Genomic DNA, 27,515 nt, shown 5'->3' with positions numbered 1-27,515 from the left:
GACCTTTTCAAGGCTAAAGGGCCTTAGACAAGAACAGGCTAGCGGTTCAGCTGTTGCAGGTGACAAAGCAGAGGCAAAAAGGCTACACTGGTGGCCAGAGCATGAGGCAGTCAGACTGAGTGGCTTTCTGTTTCTCAGTGAAACAAGAAGCAAAGCCATCAGCTAAGAAAAAGGGAGGAAGGTGTCGGAGAATTGATGGCAGGTCAGAGGGAATGAAACAGTTTTCTCACAACTTTGAATGAAATTACTCAAAACGTGTAATGAGATGCCTGACAGATGCCCATCGGGGGCAGGTGGTCACAAACGTGATTTGAGTACAGTCAGCACACTTTTGGAACAGAGGGAACAACGAGTTTAAGCAGGTCGAGAGTCTAAGGGGGCTGGCTGGGGTCTCAACGGGGAGTCCAACAGAGTAAGAGAAGATCAAGGTGCTTTGGTTGTTTACAGGAGGGAACCATGAAGTCTGAGCAGCAGAGAGAAGTCACCACAGGGCACCGGGAGGGTGACGGGTGGTGAAAAGGTGGTGGGGTCCATAGATTTGCAGAACTCTGAATTTTGAAGTGAGCATCTGAAGGAGAAGGATGGGAACAGAAGAGCAAGGAGTGGGAGGGTTTAAATCATGATTCTGGAGGCTAATCAGGACAACAGGATCTAAAGAGGGGTGCTCAAATGAGGTGGAGAAAGGTGGTTGGAGCCAAGGAGGTCAAGAACTGAGAGGCCACGTTGCCAGGTGGGTAGAGCATCAATGTGTGTAGAGCATCAATATGTGCATCGAGGTTTCCACAAATGGCAAGTAGAGACTCTGAGGTGAGGGAGGAAGTCATCAGTGAATGAGGGCCCATGACCAGAAGATGATGACAGAATAAGGAGAGTCAAGGGGTACTACAGTCGATGGCATTAGGTTTCAGCAGCTGCTAAGGTTTAAAAGAGGAGGAAAGATAGGTCAGCCGGAAATGGCAATAAGGAAAAATAACTCCTTGAGGAGACTGGAAGGGAGGCAGTGTCCTCCATGGACAGCCAGACAGCTTTTCGTTAACTCGAGGAGGTGATGGAACATTCAGGAAGCAGAGGACGTGGGGACTCTGCGGATGATGACAGAGGACTTGAGATCGAACAGGGGAAAGAACATGATAGCCAACGCAAACAGTCACTGTAATGGGTGGGCACCAGTTAAAAATTGGTTTGGTGGTAAGCAATAAGTCAGGGAGAGCCTAATCCAGCGGTATCAAGTATGCCTCATTTGAAAAGTTACCACAAATCTTAAGTCTCTTACAAAGGGCAAGCTGGAGGTATAAAAGTGACAGCAACTCCAGAGCTCATTAAAGTATGTTTTAGACACTTGTCAGCAACTGAATATAGCCAACCCTGTCGTCAGCTTGTTGGCATATAACCATCCCTTCCACTCCAGCCCTGGGCAGGGTGGCAGCTTAAACCAAAGTCAGCCACCACTAGAGGGCGACACAGCCCAAAGACTTAATTACCAGGCACTAACTTTAATAAAACATAGCTCCAAGCAGGAGCAGACACTGGTAGAAATTTCTCTCAAATTCAAAATTTACTGAGTGCATTCTTGAAGATGGAATACTATAAAAATACAGAAAGGCTATGTGTATGGATATGTAGAGAAAAAGGTCTCAAAGGCTAACAGTGGCTCACCTCTAGCGAAAGTAAGACGGGAGGGGCTGGGGGCAACACACAAAAAAGACCCACCTTCACTCTTTAGTCTATATGCTACGCTGTTTGAGGATTTTTCAAGAATGCACTCACATATTATTTATATAACTTTAAAATGCATTAAAAATTAGAAGATACAACATACAAGGAGAAAATTTATCACACTAAAAACTTTAGGAAGGGACAAAGTAACAGACGACACTATTCACTACAGACAGACTCTCGAACAGCAGCATTCAGTCAGGATTTAAAATCCATCTCATCCAATTCTATATTTTGTCCTGGGGGAAAATAAGGCCCCAAAAGATTAAGCAATTTGCTCAAAAAAAAATAACACTCAATGCTCATGTAGGATCCTAATACATGGGAATTCTTTTTTTGTTTTGTCCTCTATTAAAACACTACCATTTCATTTTCAGTCATCAATTCTCTGCCTCTCCAATATCATTGCCACTTCTTGTCTCCCCACCACTCCCTCACCCTGCCAAAAAGGAGGGAAACACTTAGAGATTGTGTGCCTGAAACAGCATGTCTTCCTTAGGTTAAATTTAATTTTAATAAATATTGGTTGATACTTTCATCTCTACAACTAAAAACCTACCTAGTCCTCACCTTCAAATTACCTGCAGTTTATTAAAACGGCACGAGTGGAATATGGTAATGACCACCCAAGTTCAGAGGGATTCAACAAGGGCTAAAATAATACATCTGTTGGACTAAAGAAAATTTTCCTGAATTTGAAGGTAGGAAAGGACATTTTTTAAGGGGTTATTAACATTTGCTGAGCACTCACTATGGGCTGGGCATCGTGTGAAGAGTAGTTTCTGCTGTTACATCCTCATTCCATCCTCACAAAATCCGATGTGGTAACTATAATGAGCCTCCTTATAGAGGGAGGGAGAACACAGGTGGCTAGTGAGCAGCAGAGCTGGGGGGCTGCCTAACCCACACCTCTAATCACAGCCCTTGGAAAGCAGGTCAGACAGCATTCTCTTAACTCTTCCTGATATGCACTCCATTCCATCCCCAACCCCTCTCTGCCCTTGCTGTCTGGCTTTACAAGATTTTGACTTTTTAAGTTGGGTTGTCCAATTGGCCAACATCAATGCAGGCAAAGATGGTTCACGGGCCCAGGTCCTGAAGACAGTAGGTAAAGGAGGGATCCAGAGACAGGCGAGGGTCAGACCTTGACAGAAGAGTATTCCTTCCACAAAGAATCAGCAAGTAGAGGCAAGATCTTCCAAATGGTTAAGGAAGATTGTTAGATGACCTGTTCCATGATGCAATAGCTGACACTCTGCTATAAAGTGCTATTAAGGGAGGATTAAGGAGTCAGGGAACAGCAGACCTTGGTTCTCAACTCTGGCTGCTGCCTAGAATCACCTGTGTAGCTTTTAAACACACCTCCCAATGCCCAGGCCCTCCTACCTCAGACCAATGAAATCAGCATCTCTGGGCGTGAGCCCCAGGGCATCAGTAAAGTTTCAAACCTTCCCCAGGTGATTCGAATGTGCGGCCAGCACTGAGAACCAGTGGGCCAAACCGCTGGGCCAAACTAACGGCTAAGAGGTCTGAAATCAGGCAGTAACAAAGGATGGGGGGGCAGGACTGCAAACTCTGGGAAGTAATCCAGACAAATTGAGCAGCATGCACTTGTTATAAAGCCATACAACTGAGCTTGGTGACACTCACCAGCAATTTTCTGAAGCTAGGAACAGAAAGAACAACAGAGCAAGGTCATCCAGGACAGTACGTCAGTGCCAGGCGTAAAAGAGTGTGGAGTGGGTGCAAAGGCACTGTGGCAGGAGCTAATGGAGGACTCCTGGCTGAATATGGGGGTGAGATCAGAACATAACCACCAGACAGGGAGAATCCAGGGAGGCCAAGAGGCCAGGTTGGAGGCAGGGACGTCAGAATGGCCGGAATACCTTTTCAACATGGACGGATATGAGGGCCACAACTTCCCTCCACATCTCCTATAAATCTGGCAGTTGGGAAGCCCTCCCAGGTGTTTCTAGCACCCCTGTCCCATTGAGACCACTGGGACAGAAGGAGCTGTGAACAAAAGAAAGCTAAGGTCAGAGAGGGAAGACTGCAGAATTTAAGAACTCAGAGGAAAAGCATCTTCAACAGAGACAGTGGCTTGGATTAAAGAGCAATACTATTGGATTTACTTCAGTGAGAATGACAAGGCCATCTCAGGGATAGCAAAGGCCCTTAGGATGACACATAGGAAATGATGAAAACTGAAGGAGGGCTACGGACGTGTGGCCCCCGGAGAGTGGTGGCAGGTGGAGTGGCTGGGTCAGGATCTTCAAGACAAACTCTGCTCAGGTTGGAGGCCAAAGATGACCTGGAATTAGCGCTGGAAAACAAGAAACGTGTTAGCACCCTGAGTGCGGGACAAGGAGCCTCCGCTGGAGAGGAGGAGGGAGCAATGTCCTGGGGTGACTGTTACTTTAGGTGAAAGAACAGTAGCTTCCTCAGCTGGAAAATGAGGAAATCAGACTGGCTTCCCTTCAGCCCTAATGGTCTATGGTTCAATAAGCATTGCATGAAATTTTGAAAGATTTGGTGCAAAAGATTGTTCGGCCAAACGACAACAAAACAAAACAGAAGAAGGAATACAAGTTCCTAGAATAGTGCACAGGCCTGGAAAGGGGCAGGCAGTTCTTAGAACTGGGGGCTTTTTTCCTAATCAAAGGGAGGGAAGACTTTAAGTTCATCTGTCATAACAAGAAAAAATGATTTTCCAACTATAAACAAATTGTTGTTTAGCACAACCATGGAGGAAGCAGAATTTCTAGTTATACCAGTAAATGAGATGCAAAGTACGAGAAGCCACAAGTTTGCTTCACCAATTCACTTTTTATCTATTCGTAAATTTTTCAGACAACAAAATACCGCATCAACAGCCTCGTGCTAGCCGCATCACAGGCACGTGAAAAGCAACGATCAACACGCATGTAATGTGAAGTGAATCAAGCAGGATACACAACAGTACGTCCACACTGCTAACAATATGTCCCATGAACAAATCTGTGGGTTCACCAACAGAGCAGATGTGAATTTATGAGTCATCTCAAGTTTTAGGTTTACTGCAACTTTTTTGTAATTCTTGTTGAGCCTCAGGAATATTTCAGAATGAGAAGGGAAGTCAAGTGAACTAGTTAATGATGCTGGAGGACACGAAACTTTGGGGGGTTGGGCAGCCTCAGTATCCAGCACATTCTTTCTGCTGGTTGTCATTCACAGTAACTAAGTTTGGGAAAAAAGGTTAAGAGAGACAAGAGAGGAAATGTTCTGTGTATGGCACAGGCGAGGGAGTCAGAGTAACGAGAACCACATTCACATCACGGCCAACAATCCAAGGAAAACACATTCAAAGGTACAGCGTAAAGTAACGAGAATGGTCTTTCATACTTACAGACCCACTCTCATTAGCTTATAATTTTACCATTTCCAGTACGATATCCCTCCCCAATAAAGAGCGAAAAATGGCTGACTACCTCCCCGTAAACAAGGATTAACATGCAGGAGCAATGTGGCTGACAACCAAACTCAAAAATGTACTTAAATCAAATTTGAACATGATAAAGAATAAACTCACTGCTTGTTATCTTGAACACAAATTATTACAGATGGTCATAAGAACAGGCCGTTTCTCCTGCTCAAAGGCCAACCAGGCCTGGATATCTTCCTACATCCTCAATAATACAGGTGCTGGGGGCCAGCCCAGATGGAGGGGTTAAGTTGCATGCTCTGCTTCGGTGGCCCAGGGCTTTGCTGGTTCGGATCCTGGGCGCAGACCTGGGGCCGCTCACGAGGCCATGCTGAGGCGGCGTCCCACACAGCACAACCAGACGCACTCACAACTAGACTAATACAACTATGTGCTGGGGGCTTTGGGGAGAAGGAGGAGAAAAAAAAAAAAAGACAACGACCAGAGACAGATGTTAGCTCAGGTGCCAATCTTTCAGAAAATAATAATAATACAGGTGCTGAGGTACCTTAAACATACTCAGAAAAAAACAAAGAGAAGAGGCAGTTCTGCAAATGCTTTGGACTAGGAAAATCTGAGTTTTTTAATTTTTAGTTCATTCTCAAATATTTACTAACACTTGTTTTCTCCTGGGTATTGGGGGCTGCGCAATGCTTTTTTCCCCACTCCTGGAATTCCCTTCTAGATGGAGGGAGCTCCAGACAGCATATGCCTCCTAATTCCCTCTGCCTCACTCACTCCACTAAGGTAAGAAGAAATGCCGGTCTTGGCTTGAGTTTAGATAAGGAATTGGCTGTGCCAAGCCCCATCCTCAGGTTCCATCTTACTCGCCATGCAGACATTTGTCCAAGGATGGACCCTCGGCTTGGTGAGGCAGCCTGGGCCCGTGCTGGCCCTGACCAGAGTGGGCAGGAGGGGGTGTTAAGTCTGCCTAATTCTACATTACCAAGTCCATTGGCCCAACCATAGAAGCCACATTGTCCTGTGTTAAGCTTTAGCACCAATAAAGACCATGCTTTGGTCTCTCCCTACAAACTCTTCTGTTATTTCTCTGACGGGGTATATTTACTGGACCCCCTTGAACCCTTGCACTGTGCGAATGTTCAGGGCAGAAGAGTTCAGAGGCCAAGGCGTGGCTCCAAACTTACAGTGCAAAGACTCATCTGGAGGAGATATTCTAAAAGGCAAATTGCTGAGACCGAGGCCCACAGATTCTGATGAAGCCAGCTGGGGAGGGCTCAGAAATCTCGGACAACCACAGCTCAACCAAAACCACACTCCGAGAAAGCCTTGGGGAAAGTTCACAGCTCTCTCCACCTCTGAGCTTAAAAAACACAATATGTTAATAACAAATCTGATTTTCCCTTTCTGTAAAATGAAATGATCTTATGGTCAATTTGGTGACCCATAGAAAATGCTCAGAGGACAGGAAGACCGCAAGCCAGAAGTGCAATTCTGAGTGAGCTGAAACAACCCGACGCGTCAGTTTGGCACCATGTTCAGTCAGATCCCAGCCAAAGTCACCCACAGCCCGAGGAGATGGAGAGGGGACCCAGCAGTTTGCGGAAAACTTGTCAGTAGTACCATGATCAAGTGACGTAAACATGATTAGATCTAAACACATTTCTCCTCCAGTACCCACCAATCTCCAACCCAAATGTGCCGTTAACGAAGTAGAGTGTTGTCTAGTCTGCCAAACAGACACACTGCACTGAGTTTTCTAACCTCTTAGCAGAGGAAAAAGAATCACATTCCAAGATCTATCAAGACTGCACAAAAGGTAAAGTTAAAATTTACTAACGTATTAGTAATATTCACAGATGTACCATTTATCAACGCTTGACTCATGTCCCAGCTGCACTGTTGTACACCACGCCCGGGCTGTACCTTCTCTCCATTAAGGAGCTATTAAACAGAACTAACAATGAATGCACAAGTCATTCTTTCAAAGGTCGTAAAATCCTAATTCCTCTTTCTTGATTAGAACTATGACACACACAGCCCCCTCCCCTAACCAAGCACTGGAAATCAGAATTTGATTATTTCTCAAGAACTCCCACAATTATGACAAACCTTTAAATTAATCTTGAGGAGGACTCCTGGGCTTCCTCTGTAGTATTTTAATGAGAAATACATTTTCTTTACATCCTCTGCATTAATGAGAAAAACACAAGGTAAACCCTTCATGTTTCCTAAACAAACTAGTCTTCATGAAAAATCTGCACCTAAGCAGGTAATTGTCTATCTCTCCTAAGATTGCTTAAAAAATCTCTTATCATTTTAACTACAAATGAATTCTGGTGGGGGCTTACACTCCCAGGAGGAAATTCCACTCCATGATTTTTTTTTTTTTTTTTATTAATGTTATGATAGATTACAACCTTGTGAGATTTCAGTTGTACATTTTTGTTAGTCATGTTGTGGGTACACCACTTCCCCCTCCGTACCCTCCCCCCACCCCCCCTTTTCCCTGGTAACCACCGATCAGATCTCCTTCTCAATATACTAATTTCCACCTATGAGTGGAGTCATATAGAGTTCGTCTTTCTCTGACTGACTTATTTCGCTTAACATAATGCCCTCGAGGTCCATCCACATTGTTGTGAATGGGCCAATTTCGTCTTTTTTTATGGCTGAGTAGTATTCCATTGTGTATATATACCACATCTTCTTTATCCAATCATCAGTTTCTGGGCATGTAGGCTGGTTCCACGTCTTGGCTATTGTCAATAATGCTGCGATGAACATAGGGGTGCAACGGACTCTTGAGATATCTGATTTCAGGTTCTTAGGATAGATACCCAGTAATGGGATGGCTGGGTCATAGGGTATTTCTATTTTTAACTTTTTGAGAAATCTCCATACTGTTTTCCATAGTGGCTGTACCAGTTTGCATTCCCACCAACAGTGTATGAGGGTTCCTCTTTCTCCACAACCTCTCCAACATTTGTCGTTCTTGGTTTTGGATGCTTTTGCCAATCTAACGGGGGTAAGGTGATATCTTAGTGTAGTTTTGATTTGCATTTCCCTGATGATTAGCGATGATGAACATCTTTTCATGTGTCTATTGGCCATATTCATATCTTCTTTTGAGAAATGTCTGTTCATGTCCTCTGCCCATTTTTTGATCGGGTTGTTTGTTTTTTTGTTGTTAAGCAGTGTGAGTTCTTTGTATATTATGGTCCACTCCATGATTTTAAAGCACCTACTGTGTGCCGAGAATAGAAAAAAAATCTAAGGTCAGTACCAATAGAAATCAATGAGCCAAGGTCCTAATGTCAGCCTAAGATTAGGTCTACCACTGTAGCAGGCAGCAGCATGGCCCCCAAAGATGTCACGTCCTTAAATGCAAAAGGGGAACTAAGGCTGGTAATCAACTGACCTTAAAATAGGGAGATTATCCCAGATTATTCAGAAGGGCAGGAGGTAATCACAAGGGCTTTTAAAAGTGGAAGAGGAAGGCAGAAGAGAGTGAGAGGGGATATGACGATGAAGGAATGGTCAGAGATGCTCCATTGCTGGCTTTGAAAATGGAGGAAGGAAGCCACGAGCAAGGGATGTAGGTTACCCCTAGAAGCTGCACAGGGCAATGTGCCTTGCCCCTAGAGCCTCCAGATTTAATGCAGCCTTGTCAACGCCTCAATTTTAGCCCAGTGAGACCCGTGTTGGACTTCAAACCTATAGAACTATACGGTAATGAACCTGTGTTGTTTTCAGCCACTAAATCCGTGGTGACCTTCCACAACAGCCATGGGAAGCCTATCTTTGATGCTACAGAATGTCTCCGGCTCCTTTCTCCGTGTACCAGATGACTTCTAATCTATGTTAAGTGCAATACAAAAAAACATAACAGATTTCAAAAAGCAAGAGAGAAAAAGATAAAGGCTTTTTAAAAAAACTCCCAACTGATTCTGATACCAAAAAACCACCTTCATCCTATAGATATTGCCTAAGAGCAAAACCGTCACTAGATGCCACACTTTGGCTCCCCATGAAAATAAACAACAAACTCGTCCAAGTGTTAGCAACTTGTGAAGACACAATTTCTAGTTGGGTTGATGAGTTTTAATTACAGAAGGGTCGCTCAAATACTTGTTTGAGAGAGAGCATGGCCCTAAAATCTCAAGGATGGTTTCTGCCTTGTCTTGGCCAGGTTTACAACCACAAGCAGATGGGACCTGCTGCTGGCAGGAGAGCGTGCACAGCCTCATGGAGAACGAAAAATAAGGCGAGGGTGCTAGAGCCCCAAGTTACAGTCTCAGTTCAGATACCTGCCGCTGGGTTCCCAGGCAGGGAGCTCCACAACCTCCTGTCTTGGTTTATAACTTGCACCCATTCTTGCCACCACCCCCACCCACCAACTGCAATCCATTTGACACACAATGACCAGAGTGATTTTTTTAATTGGAGGATGTCTCTTCTCCACTTCAAACCCTTCAATGATACTCCACTGCATCTTGAACAATGTCCAAATCACGAGCACGTCCTCAAGGCCCTGCCCAATGTGGCCTCTATCTTGGGCCTCCTCTCTTCCCAGGGTCCCCATACTGACTCAGTTTCAGTTCCTCAAACCCGTCAGAGCTTCCCTGCCTCAGAAACCTCCTCCCGCTGTCTCAGCTGAAGGGTCACTTTCTCACAGAGGTCTTTCCTGACACATGTGCCACCAAAACGAAAGTAAAACTCAACTTGGGAGCCCTCATCATTCTCCTGCAGAGAATCGGTTCCTGGCAGGGCCCCTTTACAGTCACCCCATCTGCCTTGATTCCTTTAGGGTCCGTCCCCCAACAAGACCCAATACTCCAGGGAGGCAGGGACCCTGCTCAACACCAATCGCAGACCAGTCACTCGATAAGGCGTGTTGTTCCCATCTTCAAAATCACACCCATTTCTAGAAACCATGTGGTTTTACAACAAGAACATTCAAATGCACACTGAAAAGACACTTGATTTTCCCCATCACCAACTGAAGCAGGCTGAAGAATGAAGATGAACAGGAGCCACCACCAAAGGTCCTCAGTTAAGTGAAGTGATAGGATGTGATTTTTGTGCTAACACATGATTAATTCTCATTTTCCATTTAAGCTTGAAAGTTTCTCATTGGACTTGCCAGTCGGTTCAGCTGAAGAACCTAACAGTAAACAGAACATCACATTTTAAACGGAGATTATGGGTCTGGAAATGGAAGGTAAACATTTCCCTACAAAACATACATGTTGACATCACTAATAAATCAATACAAAGTTAATAAAAGCACAAGTTGCAAGTGAAAGAAAGCGTGTGCAGAGACAGGAAAGCAGAACATAAGTTTCATGTTAAATGACATAGAACAGCATGACACACCCACCAGGATGGCTGTGAGCAAAGACAGACAGTAAGCGTTGGTGAGGACACGCAGAACCCTCACACACCGCAGCGCCGAGGTAAAACGGTGCAGCTGCTTTGGAAAACGGTCTAACAGCTCTTCAAACAGTTAAACGTAGAGCTAGCGTATGACCCAGCAATTCCACTCCTAGGTATAAACCGAGAGAAATGAAAATATGTTCAGAGAATAACTTGTACAAGACCGCACAAGAATACACATGTATATTCTGGCAGCAATATTCACAATAGTCAATAAGTGGAAACAATCCAAATGTCCATCAACTGATGAATGAGCAGACACAACTCTAGAGGGGTCAGCATCGCTTCCATGTTTAAAAACCATATGGCTTTACAATACACTGTATTCCATGCCATGGAATATTACTTGACAGTAAAAAGAAATCAAGTATTGACACACGCTACAACATGGATGAGCCTTGAAAACATTATGCTAAGTCAACGATGCCAGTCCCAAAGGACCACATACTGTATGATACAATTTAGATGAAAGGTCCACCATAGGCAAATCTGTAGAGACAGAAAGTAGATTAGAGGTTGCCTACGGCTGGGGAGGGAGCATGTGTGGGAGAAGTGGAGAGCGGGGTTTCTCTTTGGAGTAAAGAAAATGTTTCAGAATTGTGATGATGGTTGCACAAATCTGTGAATCTACTGAAAGCCATTGAACTGTATACTCTAAATGGGTGAACTGTATGGTATGGGAATTATATCACCACAACACTATTTAAGAAAAGGGCATGTGAGTTTCTGACACTTGATTCGTTAAAAAATACCAATGGTAAAACGATAAAGGTGACCAAAGAAATGCTTTTGTCGCAGCCTATTTGTCTACCTGTGTGTGCGCTCAGACACATGCACAGGCATATACTGACAAAAAAGGCAGTTCAAAACTGCTTTATAGTTTAAAAATAAAAATTAGCAAGGTTCAGTCTCTTATAAAAACAACTTGAGTTGGGGGGGCGGGGGCAACTAGATGATGCTAGAAAAACACCCCTAACATCTCAATATCTTAAAAGCCTAAAACAAAGGTCTCCTTCTCAGCACAGGTCCACCACGGGTCAACTGGACTCTCATCCGCACTGACACTGACCTCACTTGGGACCCAGGCCCACAGCACCGTCAAGCCGCCCTCTGGAACATTCCCAGGCACCATGGCTGAGAGGGCTCCAGTGAGTCCTACCTCGGCTCAAAATTGACGGGAGTGTCATCTGTTCACTTTCGAATTAATCAAAGGCAGTCACATGACCGCACCTGGGCTCAATGGGGCAGATGTAATTCCATTATCTATCCCAAAGAAGAAAGGTCCAAACGTTCGTGAACAATCTCAATGACTACCCTAGACACCAAATCTCAAGCTCTAATAGAAAAAGGAGCTTGCATTCACTGTCCTTTCATACGCACATGGCTCCAGATCCAGCAGAGGGCCAGCTACCTACAGGAGAAAAGAAGACATGTACTGTCCCCAGGCATCTCCAATTCAACTGTTCTAAGATCCCAGCATCTTCTGTCCTCCACCTCCCAACCCCTCCGGCCTCTGTAGGAATGACACTGTCATTGACCTGGACACCCGAGCTAGAAACCCAGTGTCATCCCCACCCAGCCACATCCGTCCTCACACCAACCACCCCAACAGCTCTGGAATCTGTCCTCTTCTCCAGGCTCCTGCAGCTGCAGCCCAAGTTCAGGACCTTGGTCTTACCTAGATCATCGCAAAAATCTTTCTAAAGCTCTTCCTCAGTCTCCATTCTGCCTCCTCTCAAAATCCCCCTCCATGCCTTCAAGGGTTGAGTCTTCTTCATCTGTAAACACCATCATGTCACTTCCCAACTTCAAATCTCTCAGCAGCTCCCCACTGCCTATGTGATCCGTCCCACCTTTCACGTCTAGTGTTGTCTTCCTCCATTCTCCACATATGCCATACTGACCCCTAAACAGCTATTTTCCAACCATGCCATGTACCCTCTCCTATGCCTCTAGACTTCTCCATATGCTGTTACCATTGGCTGAAATAACTTTTCCGCTCTTCTCTGGGTGATGAATTTCTCCCACGAATTCAGCTTTTAATGCAAGTGCTTGCTCCTCTGGGAAACTCTTCCTGCAAAAATCCTCTCTCCTAAAGCAGCCCTCTTCATTACCTGCATGGACACGTGAATATACTTGGTTGGCAGCACTTACCACACCCTCTTGGTCTTCGCCACCTGACCTGGAAGATTGCTGAGGGCAGGGGTTGCCTTTTTCTGATCCCTAGCACGCAACCACTGGCTGGTTCTCAGACTTTGTTGTTGTGGAATGAATGAAAGAATTCTATTTCTTTCCCTCCATTGAAAAAAAAAACCAAACTTTTTAAAAGGTCCCTAATCTGCCTAACTACATGCTCCTTCAACTTTCCACCTTCTTGGAGATCATCATGGTGCGTGCCCACCACGGGGAAGACACACTTCACATCCATTGCAGCATGCACACTCTCCACCAACCCAATGAGATACGTGTTATAATTATCCACTTTCACAGCCGAGAAAATTGAAGCTCTGCTAATTTATGTCATGTGATGTGACAAAGCAGGCTTTAAACCCAGACAGTCTTACCCCTAAATTTAATCTCTACTACCCCACAATTTGCTGATTAAAATAATAACATGTTAATAAAATTAATGCATACTTAAGAAATTTAATTTTAGAAGGCTTACTAATTGTTTCTCAACAACCATAGACTATTTTGGGGTCAGAAGCTACCTTCAGGGATCTAACATGAGACCCAAATTCTCTCTCCCCGGATAAGAACTGCACTGTGATCCAGTGCCTAGCACATTAGGTGCTCCATAAATATTTGCTCCCTGAATGACTCAAACACCTTTCAAAACAAAATACTGTTTCCCAGGCTAACGTTTACACCCAGTCAGCTACTCAATCCTCTTCTACTTCACCCAAGCTGCAACTAAAGAACGTGCCTGCTGATCCCACAACAGGTCTGCTAATCCCAGATCACCAGATTCTGGGGATGATCTTCTCACCACACACACAGTCCTTTCCTCTTTGTCCAAGACCGACTCCTTTGAAAACCATGTCTGAAATGAAAAATCAAAAATCACCTAGACCAAGCGTCTGCCTCCGTCAGTTCCACTGCTCCCTGATTCTGCCTTCACTCAGACCTTGATATCTAGGTATTCAACCCTAGTCATCGCCTGTTCAGAGCTGAACTGTGTCTCCCAAAAATTCTTATGTTGAAGTCCTAACTGCCAGTACCTGGGAACATGACTGTTTCTGGACACAGGATCTTTAAGGAGGTGATTATGTTAAAATGAAGTCAGTAGGGTGGGCCCTAACCCAACATGACTAGTGTCCTTTATAAGAGGAAACTTGGACACAGACAGGTACAGAGAAAGACCACGTGAAGACACACGCAGAAGACAGTCATCTACAAGGTACGGAAGCAGGCCTAAGATGAAATCAACCTTGCAGACACCTTCCTCTTGGACTTCTGGCTCAGAGAACTGTGAGAAAATGTCTGTTGTGTGAGGCACTCAGGCTGTGGTACTTTGTTATGGTGGCCTGCACAGACTAACACATTTCCTCAACATTTTCCTGCCATGTCAAGAAACAAAGAGCAAAGGACTTAGGGGACAGGTTCAAATCCTACCTCAGCCCCTTTCTAGCACTGTGACTCCGGGCAAGTGGTTGAGTTTCTCAGTGCAAAACAGGTGTGACACCACCTATTCTGCATGATTGTCCTGAGCATTAAATGTGACCAGGAATTTTAATGTACAATATTTCTATAATAATAATTTTGTTTAAAAAAAAACACAAAACAAAACACCGTCTGCCAGGCACTGCTCTCAGCACTTTACATACATTAAATTAGTTAATCCTCATAACAACCCTACGAGATGGGCTCTTCATTAGCCCATTTTACAGATGCTTTGTCCAAAGTCACATCTGAGAAGAACGGCCCCTCTAGCCAAGCAGCCTGGCTCCCGGCCTGGGCTTGTGACCACTGCTCCAGACGCGTCTGCCCAGAGCGCAGGGTCTATGTCTTGCTCACCCTTAAATCCACAGTGCCTGGTGCTCTGGAGGCCAAACAACGGGGAGCCTGTAACTTCCCCAAGAGCAGCAGCTTCTAAGGTTTTTTGGTGACCTTCCCACAGAGTAGCAGATTCAAAATTATCTTAAATACCTACAGATAAATTAGGCTTCTACTGGGAATAAAAACACCTGAGTTGGAGTTAAAGCGGCAAGACTTAAGAGCGGGGACAAAGGAACTTCCACCACCCCAGAACAAATGTCACCCCCAGTTCTGGACACAAGCTCCCAGTCTGAAAGATGATCTGTGCAGAATCGTAGGATCTTAGGCCACCCCTGCAGAGGGACATCCCCACACAGGACTTGTGCCTACATGAGGGCCACCTGACACCTGATCAGGCCTCTCCTCTCACTGGACCCAGCAACAGCCAGCCTAAGAATCTTCTTTCTACAGGGCAAAATGGCCTTCACTTCGCTACTCGCTGATGCCGTCATTAGTTGCTGGGTATTCCAGAGTTTCTTTTTTCAAGACAGTTCCTGAAATCTAAATGCACAGGAAGGCTGGCCCCTGGAAAACACAGAAAGTGTGCTTTACCACATAATTCAGTCAACATCACAGACCATGACTCCTACCAGATGACTTTGTGGGTTGGCTTTCATATTTTTTCCTTCCAAAAAGCACCATTTGAAAATATGCAAGCTGTAGAAGACACGTATGAGAATCCTCACTGGCAGGGTGAATGGTTTATCCTGCAACACAGTGCTGTAATGGATATGTACAAATATCATATATACTTACATACATGGTAAAATACATGCATACAGGCAGTCCTCAATTTTTACACTAGTACAAGATTATAAAAATGACTGTGGAAGCTGAAACTGTGTCAAGTGATCTTAGTAATCAACGGGAAATTTACAGTTGTTCCGTGACCTTTAAAAATGTTTGTCAAGACATTAAAAACTCTCTTACTGCCAGTTATAAATGTATAGGGAAATGAAAAAAACAGTAAAGCTAATATTTAGTACAATGCCATTTAGAACAGGAGAAAATTGAGAATTAAAATATTTCTTTGTAAAAAAAAAAAATCAAGAATAGTTTAAAAGTGCTTGCCTTCTTCTTGAAGCATAACTTAAAACACAAAGCAAGTATCTTTTCCATGCCTTGGAAAACTGTCATAGTCTTTTTTAATTGAAGTGAAATTCATACAATATAAAATTAAACATTTTAAAGTGAACAATTCAGAGGAATTCAGTGAACTCACAATGCTGTGCAACCACTACCTCTATCTAGTTCTCAAACATTTCATCACCCCGCAGGGAAACTCTAAACCCAGGAAGCAGATACTCCACCTTCCCACACTTCTTCCCAGCCCCGCACAACCACCAATCTGTATTCTCTCTCTTTGGATTTACCTATTCTAGACATTTCATAGAAATGGAATGATACAACATGTGACCTTTTGTGTCTGGCTGCTTTCACTCAGCATAATGTTTTCCAGGTTCACAACTGTTGCGGCAGGTATCAGTACTGTGTTCCTTTTTATGACTGAATACTATTCCACAGTATGGCTATACCACAATTTCTTCAACCAATCATCCACCGATGGACATCTGGGCTGTTTCCACCTTTTGGGTTTTGTGAATAGCGCCACTACGGTCCACAGTCCTTCCTATGTTTGAATAAGCATACAATGTTTTATCTTTCACACTTTCTAGGTTGGGAAATATCTCTGAGAGCTCCTTTAATGTGAAGGTTGTTGTCTGATTTGTGTGCCAGCATCACTCCCTCTAGGATATCTTTAATTCTTTTCTTCACAACCGCTTTCCTCGTTACGTGGGTAAGTTCACCTTCATTGCCTTCCCCAGGCTGCACTTCCAGCCTCTCCAATGGCTGGAGTGTCCACACTGCCAGGTAAGAAATGGAAAGCCGTTTCTTCTGTAACTCCATTCAAGTTCTGAATTTCACTTCCAGCGTTATCATTTTTAACTTCTTTGCTGCACTTTAATCTTTGTTGGCCAATTCCCTCACAATTTTTAACATTTTAGTAAAATGTCACATTGATTTATCACCAGACCACTGGAAGACAACCCAACTTCACACCATGCTGTCTCTGCATGAACTGAGTGGCATGTGCAGTGACCTGTCACCAACAGACTTTGACAGAAGTAGTGTGATTGGTCACTGATTATAATGCGCATCTGTTACTTACGTAGTGATGCGTGGAGTAAAGCACTAGCAGCAAAGTTTGCATCTTTTATGCTATTACTCACAGTTCAGTTACACACTGGGATAACTGAAATTTGTTTTTTATTTTTTCCTTTTTTTCTCCCCAAAGCCCCCCAGTACATAAATGTATATTCTTAGTTGTGGGTCCTTCTAGTTGTGGCACGTAGGATGCTGCCTCAGCATGGCTTGATGAGCAGTGCCATGTCCGCGCCCAGGATTCGAACCAGCGAAACACTGGGCCGCAGCAGCAGAGTGCGTGAACTTAACCACTGGGCCACGGGGCCAGCCCCAATAACTGAAATTTGAATTGTGTTATCGAGGGACTGGTGTTATTTAAAGAGTGGTAACTGAAACTCATGCATATCAGAACTGGGCAAAGTGAAGACTGCCTATATATGAGCTACAGTGATATAAACTTATATACACACATATATATGCATAATACATACATTACTGTATACAGCAAATAGTCTGAGGACAAGGAGCATTGCAACAAACCAGTGCCGCCGTTGCTACATGTAGAAATAAATATGCAAGGTGCAGCGCCTCCTCTCCATTCCATTCACTTGGTTCTGGATGCAGAGTCACTGAGCGCCTACTGTGTACACTACGTGACAAGCCAGCACAGCCCTACCCTCAAGCAGCAGCATCTTCAACCTTCCTCATTGGCTGTGATCTTAGACGTCAAATCACGAGCTGGCTGTGAGCACGCAAACAAAGGCTGAGCCCTTGGAAACAGCACCTGCCACAGGACCAAACTTTCAATATTCTATTTCTATAGGACATATTTTATTCTACATATTTTTAAAAGGAAAACAAAATGATGTTAAAATGGGTCGTAACAGAGGGCCAGAGAGAGAATTCTCTAAAAGAAAAGTGCGAAATATTTACAGAATTTCTGTCATATATTTTCTAGGGCCACTTTTGTTCAACTTCTGGTTCCAAATGTGTCTTCAATACGCGGGGTTACAAAATGGTAAGTTTCCGGGAGGTGAGCTGTTACAGTAGTTGGATCCTTTCTTTCAAGTCAGACTTCCTAGGACCTCTGCCTCTGTAGACATGTGGGCCACAGGAGCCTCCCGTGGTGTCAACACTGCCTCTCATGCAGCCGGAATGTTATTATGGTCGGGGCAGTGACGGAGGGGGAAGAGGAGGAGGTGGAAGAGCTATATACTCAACGTTATCGCAAAGGAGTTATCGGAAACTTGAAAAAAACGCTTAGGAAAAGAAAACCAGAGAAAAGGATAAAATTAGACTTGGAGTTAAGCTGATATAAAAAACCAGCCAAGCAAGGAACACACCACCATCTAGGCTCCGACTGGTTTTAAGCTTCCTGGCAGCTGGATCAACATTAGCAGCTTAATAAGTGGGTTGTTAGCCATTTGCTTCTATACGAATTTAAAATAATAGCGCCATTCATCTCATCATGAATAATTCACCCACTTTCCAAGGAGCACCCAACATGATACAATTAAATGGGAAAAAAAAAAAGTTGTCTACACCGACTCCTCTCTCTCTCTTGGCTTACAGTTGACACTTGCTGTAAAGCAACTGACAAGGCTGGAACCAAGCAACTGAGGTTTAAATAGGCATCTGTCCTAGAATTAAAATGCATGTAACAGGGGCAGAATTTCCATCTGTGAAGACGGTTTTCTCTTTCATGATATCATTCTACAGTCTACTGATTTGGGAGTATGCAAAAATCTAATTTGCAAAATGGACGCTTGCAGGACCTCAACGCGATGAGCAACACAGTCGCTTGTTACTCAAATGACACTTGACACTGGGTAAACCGAGAAACACTGATTTGAAACCCCAGCCCTCATTACCCAAAACAAAGCATCCGCTCTTTCCATGACCAGGCACTCCAGACACCAAATGCAAATTAAATCAACAGAACAAAAAGCGTATTCAGAAGGCGCAGATTGCAAAAGACTTGTCCTAAGTTGAGCCATTCACAGACCCTAAGGAGGACATCACCCGGGGAGGAACGCAGCTGAGCCATGCCAAACACGCCGAGAAGCCATGCTCCTTATACAACCACAAATGTTCGATTCCGCTTAACCCAAGTCTGTCTTCTCAATATTTTTCCTTCTCCTGGTTGGCTCGATCATGCTGAATACTGAAATTTCATGTGAAAGAGTAAGACTTGCATTCCGTGCTGGCACTTTTTGAAGCTACAGCTAAACTTCCTAAAGGTAAAATCAATTGTTTCTTTCTTGCACCCTAAAACGAGCGTCATACTCCAACATCCATTTCCATTAACTCCTGTTATCAGCAACGTGGGTAGGAGGATGGGATTCTCCTCAGGTTTCACGAGAAAAGTAAGTTAAAAAAGAAAAAAAAGCGTTTGTTTTAGCCCTTTCCCATCATCAGGAAGAGTCTGGTTTATAAAACAGACATATTTCCACCAAGCTGTGAGGGGCCTGGGCAGAGAGGTGTCCTTAGTGCGGGAAAGGTTCCTCAAAGAGTGTCTTAGTCCTATCCATAAAACCCGAGTTGAGGATAACGTGCTGGCACGGAATGGTCCTTCCGGATCATTCACTAAAGCGACTAACTATATTACCTTGGGAAAGTCCCTGAGCCACCAATTCTCTCACAAGCAGGTGCCAGGTAATTTTCATTACACTCAGTCATTACTCTGGCCTCCAGGAGGACTGGCTTCAGGAAGCTACAGTCTAACATTATAATCCTCAGCTTTCCAAGAGGAGTTTCAGAATCAACCAGGACGCTAAGGGACCTCAATGACTCTGCTAGCCCAAGGATGTGCTCCTCTCCACCCTACTCCAGCCAGATGCCCCCCGCCCCAGCTGCAGGCTGGTAAACACTCCAGCATCTATTCTCACGACCCTACAGCAGCCAGCAGGACATGGGGCCCTTCCTTTCTTCACCTAGCCTGAGACTGCATCACCCCAGCAGGCTGCTTGCTTTGTCCTGGCTGCCAGGAGACTCAGAGTTACCAGGAATCCATTTGTTATGCCTTCCTTCCTGGTTCTGTTAATCATTCTCATTTTATTGGGCCTGCACTTTTATTATAAGTTGTCTCAGATTATTTATTTTCTCCAGCAGGCAGAAAAACAAGCAACGGAAATGGAACATTATCTTTCTTACTTGAGGCTGGATGTCCTTGAAGCGCTCTTCTACAGTATGTGTGGGCTCTAACGTAACCACTCAAACTTTTCCTAAATCTCAAAACTCTTAAAGGGCCACCTTACGCCTCTTAGGTCTACTGCAAATGCCCAGGTCGGATTATCCAACTCTGTCAATGTACCAAGAAACCAATTAAGCAGGTCTCCTGATTACAGCGGGCACAGTGCCCCAGCATTGAACAATGTGGTGGCCTTGCTGAATGCATAAATGAAAACTTCCTTTAACATGTGATGGTCCTGAATGGTCATGTGGTGGTGACCTGAAACATCACGATTCCACTCAAACAGAGACCAACACTAGAAATAGAATAGAAGAAAGCGGTACTAGTACACAGCATTCAATAAATGCCCATTACGTACATGAGAAACCAAGCATGCTTATTTTTCCATAAAAAATAGTTTAATATTTATTACCAAGTAATAATAAATGCATTCAAAAACACTGCCTTTGCCTCACACAAGCAAGGCACCGTGCTAGGAACTACCAGGGAAGATGAATAAGACGACAGAGGTGCTGGCCTTGAGGAAGCCTCCTTACACGCTACTGGGGTATAATGAAGTCAAAATAACTGAAATCTGGACAAAAATAGGTTCCAGACATTCAAAGACAACCCCAATTTCAAATATATGCAAATGAGTTCACTCGACTCCATCATATCATGTGTCCCAATCTGGGGGTGGAAAAAAAACCATCACCATAATATAAAGTAAAATTCATCAGGACAAGTACTCTAATGATAGTGACCTGGCGCTTCTGGGAATTCTGCTGACGCCGTGGTTTGACGCTTACTAACAAAACCCTGTGAGATGGGTAAGGTATCACTATCCCTCTTTTACGTGTGGGGAAACTGAGGCTCAGGAATGTGAGTCACTTAGTAAGTTTTCAAACCCACCTAGGAAGTACAGTGTGTTAATTGGGAATCATCATCTTCTGCCCTACTGCCCTCTGTGCCTCCCTAGAGAGTGCCATATACTGAATGTCTGCACCCCCCTAAAATTCATGTTAAATCCTAATTCCCTATGTATATGGAGGTGGGACCTTTGGGAGGTGATTAGATCTAATCAGGAGGATGGAGCCCTCATGAATGAGATTAGCACCTTTATAAAAGTGACCCCAGAGAGCTCCCTTGCCCCTTGCATCACTTGAGGACACAGTGAGAAGACGGCAGCCTATGAACTAAGAAGCAGGTCCTCACCAGACACTGAATCTGCCAGGGCCCTGATCTTGGACTTGCCGGCCTCCACAACTGTGAGAAATAAATTTCTATTGTTTATAAGCCACTCAATCTATGGTACTTTTGTTAGAGCAGCTTGAACAGACTAAGACAGGGAATCTAAAATAAAGGATATTAATTTCCTTTGGGGGTGCTCCAGAAATGATTCAGGGAAGTGTGTGGGTTTGGACCTAAAAGATAAGAGGAAATGATGATAATGATAATGATGATGATGATGATGATGATGACAACGACGACAACTGCAACATCCACACAGCAGTAGCTAACACACAGCTCAGTCTCCCTATAAGATACATGCTGTTACTATTCCTATTACAGGTAAGGAAGCTGAGGCACAGAGAGTTCACACAGCTGGAAAGTGGCAGAGCCAGGACTCGAACGCAGACGACCTGGAGGGTCACTGCTCCTAACCACTCAAGACAATGCCTCTGTATCTGTATTCTTGGAGGCGGAGTGTGTTTAGCAAATGACAGGAAACAAAACATGAAGAGGGAACAGAGGTGGGGGCGAGTCCGCCGGGGGCCTTATAAGCCCCAGAGTCTGAGCCTCATCAGGCAACAGGGGGACCGAAGGGAGCTACCAGAGTGACATCTGCCATCCCCGGAGCAACGTGTACATGCTGTCAATGTGTGCATGGCACTACTTCAGTCTTCCCACTCCTGCAGGACGGAGCAACACCATCTAACCCCCACAACTGTCTCTCACTGCTGGCCCATCCCATGAACCAGGAGCCATGAGCCATTCCAAAATCACTCAGCCCCGTGAGAAAGTTCCCTTTTCAGTCCTCCTCTGCTCGGCCCTGACCTGACCCAGGAACTCTCTTGGCTCCTCACGGCTCTGCACCCTGCCATTTGCCAGATTCCTCCCCCTTATTGTATCACCATTTTCTGCATAAAACTAGGGGGGGAAAGCCGTTCTCTGCTACTGTCCTTTTTATAATGCCTCTAACTGCTTCCCATGAACCCCCTCCAGCACGCAACTACCCAGGTTAGTACCTGAAACCAGTCTTCTCTTCCTGTTACCATCCGCATATCTGATCTCAGCGTGTGTCTGTTTAGAAGTTAAGGTCCTGAGGCTCTACTAACAGGCTTTAGATAACACGTCACATACTCCAGATAAAGAATTGAGGATTTCTGCCCTTGAGCTAGAAACAGCTGAGGATGGAACTGGCGCGCTCTCACCCTTTTGTTTCCGATGTCCTTCACCAGTGACCAGTGAAAGCAGAGCGCTTGGCCTGGTGCTGTATCAGTTCAACTAACAATGTGTTTCCTTTAGGTTTTCTGTTTACCCATTGTGGGAATGGAATGCTTCTCCTAACCTGGAACAGCCCCTGTGTAACAGAGCCTGCTTGTGAGGCCGGGCCTGGGCCAGGATTCAGAAGCTCTCTCCATGTTCTAAACAGCGGTTAGCACAGAGCTGGCACTAAAATATTCCTGACAGTAAGCTACAAGGGTCTCATTTCCTTCCCATTGGAATAAAAAACCGCAAAGCTGGAGGGCTATGTCATAAGTCTAGGGAACAAAACAGTCATCGTGCATTCACTTTTTGTTTTTTTGTGTGGGGGGGCGAATTTAAAGAAGAATTCTAAATGCTTTGCCTCTTGAGATGCCACAGTTTGATTTGAAATTTTATGAAGCACCAACCTTACTGTTCTGAAGAAATGCCTAATAGGAAATCTGTAGAAGAGAAAAATCCCAAATTTCTAACTGCCACCTGCTGTTCTTCCACATGTCGATTTACCGCGTTGATAAGGATTTTGCAAGGCTGAAAAGAATTCGCATCCCAACACACCACATTCCATGATTTATGGGCCTTCAGGACAGATCAACTGTATTTTTCCATTGTAAAAGAAAAGCCCATTACGGCAAGTAGAAGCACAGAGCTGGTTTCTGAACTCACAGACACTCCTTGTTTTAAACAAAACTCACCACAATGTGGAATCTATAATTACACTAAAGCCAGGGGGAAGAGTTTTAGATATGGACAACCACAGAATGACTTCTATCATCTAAACACCCTGAAAAAGTGATTCTGTATGTAACAACAATCCTCCCATGTTTTCAGAAACACAGCTATTGGCTCTAAAGTATCCCTGTGAATGAAAATATACATAAAAACTAAGAGCCACACGCTAACATCAGCTTCCACCAGAGGTCCCATGGGAAGAAGCTCATCCCAGGAAAAGCAGCCCCAAAAGATAAACACTGGGCATTCCCAAAACCTAAGGCCTCAAACTCTAAAAATCATCTAAGTCACAGCTTTCTGGCAGAATTTAAACTATAAAGGCACACACCTCATCTTATGCTCAAATAAAAATATTTGAAATGCTCACAATCAGAAACAGAAGAAACAATGGAAATGATGACAGGGAACCTGCAGAGATGTTCAGACCCTAACTGAGGATTTCAAGCCCCACAGCCTCAATGCCCAGGAACCAAACCAGCGAGGATGCTGTCTGACTTTGAGAGGTGGTCACTGGCAGGCCTCCTGCCACACATTCTCTCCTAGGCCTGCCCCTTCTGCCCTTCAGGCCAGCCTGAGCCCTGGGAGCCCATGTGCAAGCCAGTCCCACCCTTCTCTACAAGCCTCATCATATACACACACACCCCCCCACCCCCCCTCTGTCGGGCAAATCCAATTATTCACCACTCTCTGCAGGGACCCTGGCACTTTCTGGCTTTCATACCCGTGCCTGTGCTTCACTCTCTGCCTGGGATTAGCTCTCCCACCCACACCTGCTCCCCATCTTTTCAATGTTTTTTTTTTTTTTTTTTTGAGGAAGATTAGCCCTGAGCTAACTGCTGCCAATCCTCCTCTTTTTGCTGAGGAAGACTGGCCTTGAGCTAACATCCGTGCCCATCTCCCTCTCCTTTATATGTGGGACGCCTACCACAGCATGGCTTTTGCCAAGCGGTGCCGTGTCTGCACCCAGGATCCAAACCAGCGAACCCAGGGCGGCCAAAGCAGAACGTGCGCATTTAACCACTGTGCCACCGGGATGGCACCATTTTCACTTTTCAAATACCTACAAGCCGGGTTCACAACACAGCTCTGCCTTCAGGGCCAGATCCTTCCTCTCTCCTGGAAGCACAGCCCCAGGCTGCCTTGGGCTCCGTGAGAACAAACGTGTGCAAGACAGTGAGTGAAGCAAGACTGAGTGAGAGGGAATAAATCACTGAGTATGACAGTGGCCAGGTGTGAGAGGGTAACAGTGAGTGAGCGAGTGCAGACAAGGGAGCGAATATGTCTTCCCCTTAATGGGTCCCTCCTTCAGGACTAGGCCATTATCCATGCCTTTATACCTGTCTGAGAAAGCAAATTTAGTGAGAATTTGCTGAATAACTGTGGCCCTCTTTATGTGGCTCCAGGGCCCTGGGGGCCAAACACACTTTATAGCTCAATAAATACCAGTGGACAACCAGCCCCTGGGGAATGGAGAACTCAGGTCAGTGACATCACGTTGGATGGAAAGGAAGAATATGAGGAATAAAATAATGATGACCGCATAACATCTTAACTTGTAAAAATATCTAGAAAAATGTTCAAGTCTATGTAAACATACAATCAACGGGCATCTGAAATCTTAGTGACACACCTGGATCCTTCTAATCTGTCAACACAAGAGTGAGGAGAGCCCCAGTGACACCTAAATAAAAAACCACCAGCAAATCTTTGTTTTTAAACTCACAGGCCAAGAAGCGGGAAATGCTTTCTTTCCATTTCTCTTTTAGGTGTTCTTTCGAGGTATCCACGGAAGACGCAGAGGCAGGAAAGCTGTACAAGCCTACACGTTCCTTACATGTAACTAAGACATCTTCAAAGAGGAAGGGTCTGCCTTCAAACTCACGCCCCCTACTGCCTGGTTTCCAAGGCCCTCCAAGATCCCGCCACCCTATCTAGAGTGGCCTTCCACCATGTGATCCCTTATGTTGGCACCCCACTCACAAAGAAGAAAGTCAACTCTGTAGGGGTGGAGTCCATGGAGAAGGGGATAGCAAGATGGGCCCTGAAGTGTGACCAAGGATGAGTCTTAGTCTATCAGGCGAGCAAGGGAAGAATGGGGGTATGCCAGGTAGAGGACATAGCCAGAGCACATGACAGGCTCAAGAGTACCAGCTAATATGGGAGTGGTATCCAGTAGGGCCAGAGAGGCCAGAGGTATGCATGCAAGACACTGCAGGTGAGAAGGGCTTGTAAGCCGCACCAGGGAACTGAACCTTTACTCTACAGGAAGTGGAGAGTGACTCAGGTCCTATCTGTGCCATATCCGCCTCTTCCTGTGGCAGTGTAGAGAAACGAGGCGAGAAGGGAGTCAGGCTTCAGGAAACTTTGCCACAGCCTTAACTGTTCTAGAAGCGCCCTGGGTCGCGACTTCAAGTCCTTCTCGAACATCAGGAGGACCTGCAGCAAATTGTAAAGAATGGCTCCCATTTACAACATATAGTATGATTTCCCCAATTTTAACCCACATTAGGTCTTGTGTATCGCTCTTCTACAAAATGCAGACAATTTCCTCAGAGTGTCAAAGTGTTATCGTGTTTGGAGTGTAGACGAGAGAATTCTCCTCCAGCCTAAGTTGTGCAATGTTTGACCTTTGCGTTGTATCATCACATGACAGGAAAGCACGTGCCACAGGAGGGCAGCGCCACCAACTGTAACACTTCTTTATACGAGAACATTTCTTCAAATGAACTATTCGCCATGAAAAATGAACACACACACGTCGTCCTGACCTGAGCATATGCAGTTTCATTTTGGGTGGGGTGGTAAGGTTTTTTTCCTCAGCCTAGAGATAACTCTCTTTGTCTTTTCCTGCTTTTCAAGAAAAACCTGCTAAGCTGCATAAATACTGGTTAGTGTAAGGGACAAGGATAATTACGAAAGGTTATTACTAACCAACTATAATAGATTGGAAAGCTGAGTAACAATGTCTTACGTATTTCTTACCAAACATCTTGCTATTATTCAAGAACACCGTGAAATACATATTTCTCTAAAAACTCTTATGTGAAAGCACCGTGCTAGACACCATGAAATTAAAAAATCGTTATATTCAGCAAAATCCATGTTCCCAAGGGCTCACAACCCAGAAAGAAACCCACTACCATCTCCATTTCACTGAAATGTCCTTTTGCCTAAGAGACACTCTTAATACAAACCCCCCGCCATTTACCTTAAAACAGAATCTGACCACATACTGCTGAAACACCATTCAAAACAGGGAATACAGGGGCTGGCCCTGTGGCCGAGTGGTTGGGTTCGCGCGCTCCGCTGCAGGCGGCCCAGTGCTTCATTGGTTCGAATCCTGGGCGCGGACATGAGCCACGCTGAGGCAGCGTCCCACATACCACAACTAGAAGGACCCACAACAAAGAATATACAACTATGTAGTGGGGGGCTTTGGGGAGAAAAAGGAAAAAATAAATAAATAAAATCTTTAAAAAAAAAAAAAAAAACAGGGAATACAGAGATATTCCTTTGCTACCAGGCAGAGGACGTTTTTAATCTGTGAATTCTTAAATTCCACATCAACTGGTATTTTGGCGATTTGCCCTGCGTCCATCTAAAGAGTTACTGCTTTTATGCTTTTAAATGAACTGCAAGGTCTTCCAGATCAAGAATGTTCTCTTCTAGCTGCCTCCGCCTCCCCATAACATCTGGTGCTGTGCCGTGCCACGTGGCTGGCAGTCAGCACATGAACAGCAATTCCTGCCCACCTCCACTCATTCTAAGCAGTTTAGCAGCATTCCTCATAAAGCTTTTGTACCTTTTTCCTCTTCCCCATATCAGCGCCTCATCAGAATCCTCCTGCCTACTGCTCTTCAGCTGCCCCGTTCAGTACCGTGATTTCTGCTCTGCCCCTCGGGTGCCCTAGGCCTTGGCCTGTGGTGGCCACCAGGCTCACTGTCACCTCTCAATTCCAAATCAGAGATGCTCAGCAATCTTCCCGGCATTCTGTACACAGCCCCTCCCATCCCACCCCCCAGAGTCCCCACACACAGATCTGAATCACCCGTGTGATGTGATCCTAGCATCCACCGTACATACAAACCTTCAGCTGGTGTGTCCACATTTTTACCTCCTATGCCGCCAACACTCTTTACCTAGTCTCCAGATTAAGATACCTAAAGCTGGAAGGAGGACGCTGGTGGCAAGTCCAGCCCTCACCCTAACTTCTGCCTCGGGCCATCCCACCTTTTACCCACATCTTTAACTCGGTTCTTAGAGGGCTTGTTTGTCACACGTGGAGCTGACACAAAGCTACAAAGAACATCTACAACATGGAATGACAGAATCACGAGTTCCAGAGATGACATTTAACGGAAGAAG

The 27,515-nt window shown here is 44.9% G+C and overlaps 1 protein-coding gene and 1 long non-coding RNA gene across 13 annotated transcripts in view; both read right to left on the bottom strand.

Annotated features, from left to right (window-relative positions):
• Positions 1 to 27,515, bottom strand: part of NEDD4L (NEDD4 like E3 ubiquitin protein ligase) — a 342,576-nt gene that overhangs the window by 269,530 nt on the left and 45,531 nt on the right. Inside the window, exon 1 of one of the 12 annotated variants that reach the window (XM_070627746.1) lies at positions 22,181 to 22,377. The exons of 9 other annotated variants lie outside the window; for them this stretch is intronic. In XM_070627746.1, coding sequence (XP_070483847.1) covers positions 22,181 to 22,216 — 36 coding nt within the window. In that variant the 5' untranslated portion in view covers positions 22,217 to 22,377. Of the gene's footprint in view, positions 1 to 22,180; positions 22,378 to 27,515 lie in introns of those variants that run through there. 2 more of the 12 variants (XM_070627743.1, XM_070627738.1) reach the window with 2 other exon arrangements.
• On the bottom strand, positions 8,313 to 10,685 carry LOC139084578 (uncharacterized). The gene is made up of 2 exons (XR_011542070.1): positions 10,521 to 10,685; positions 8,313 to 10,304 (listed from the first exon to the last, which is right to left on the bottom strand). It is a non-coding gene; the product is annotated as an uncharacterized lncRNA (long non-coding RNA).

The sequence above is a fragment of the Equus przewalskii genome, chromosome 7 (assembly GCF_037783145.1).
Source record: "Equus przewalskii isolate Varuska chromosome 7, EquPr2, whole genome shotgun sequence".
NCBI lineage: Eukaryota > Metazoa > Chordata > Mammalia > Perissodactyla > Equidae > Equus > Equus przewalskii.
The sequence above is the reverse complement of the archived record's forward strand: the minus strand, read 5'-3'. Positions and strand labels throughout refer to the sequence as shown.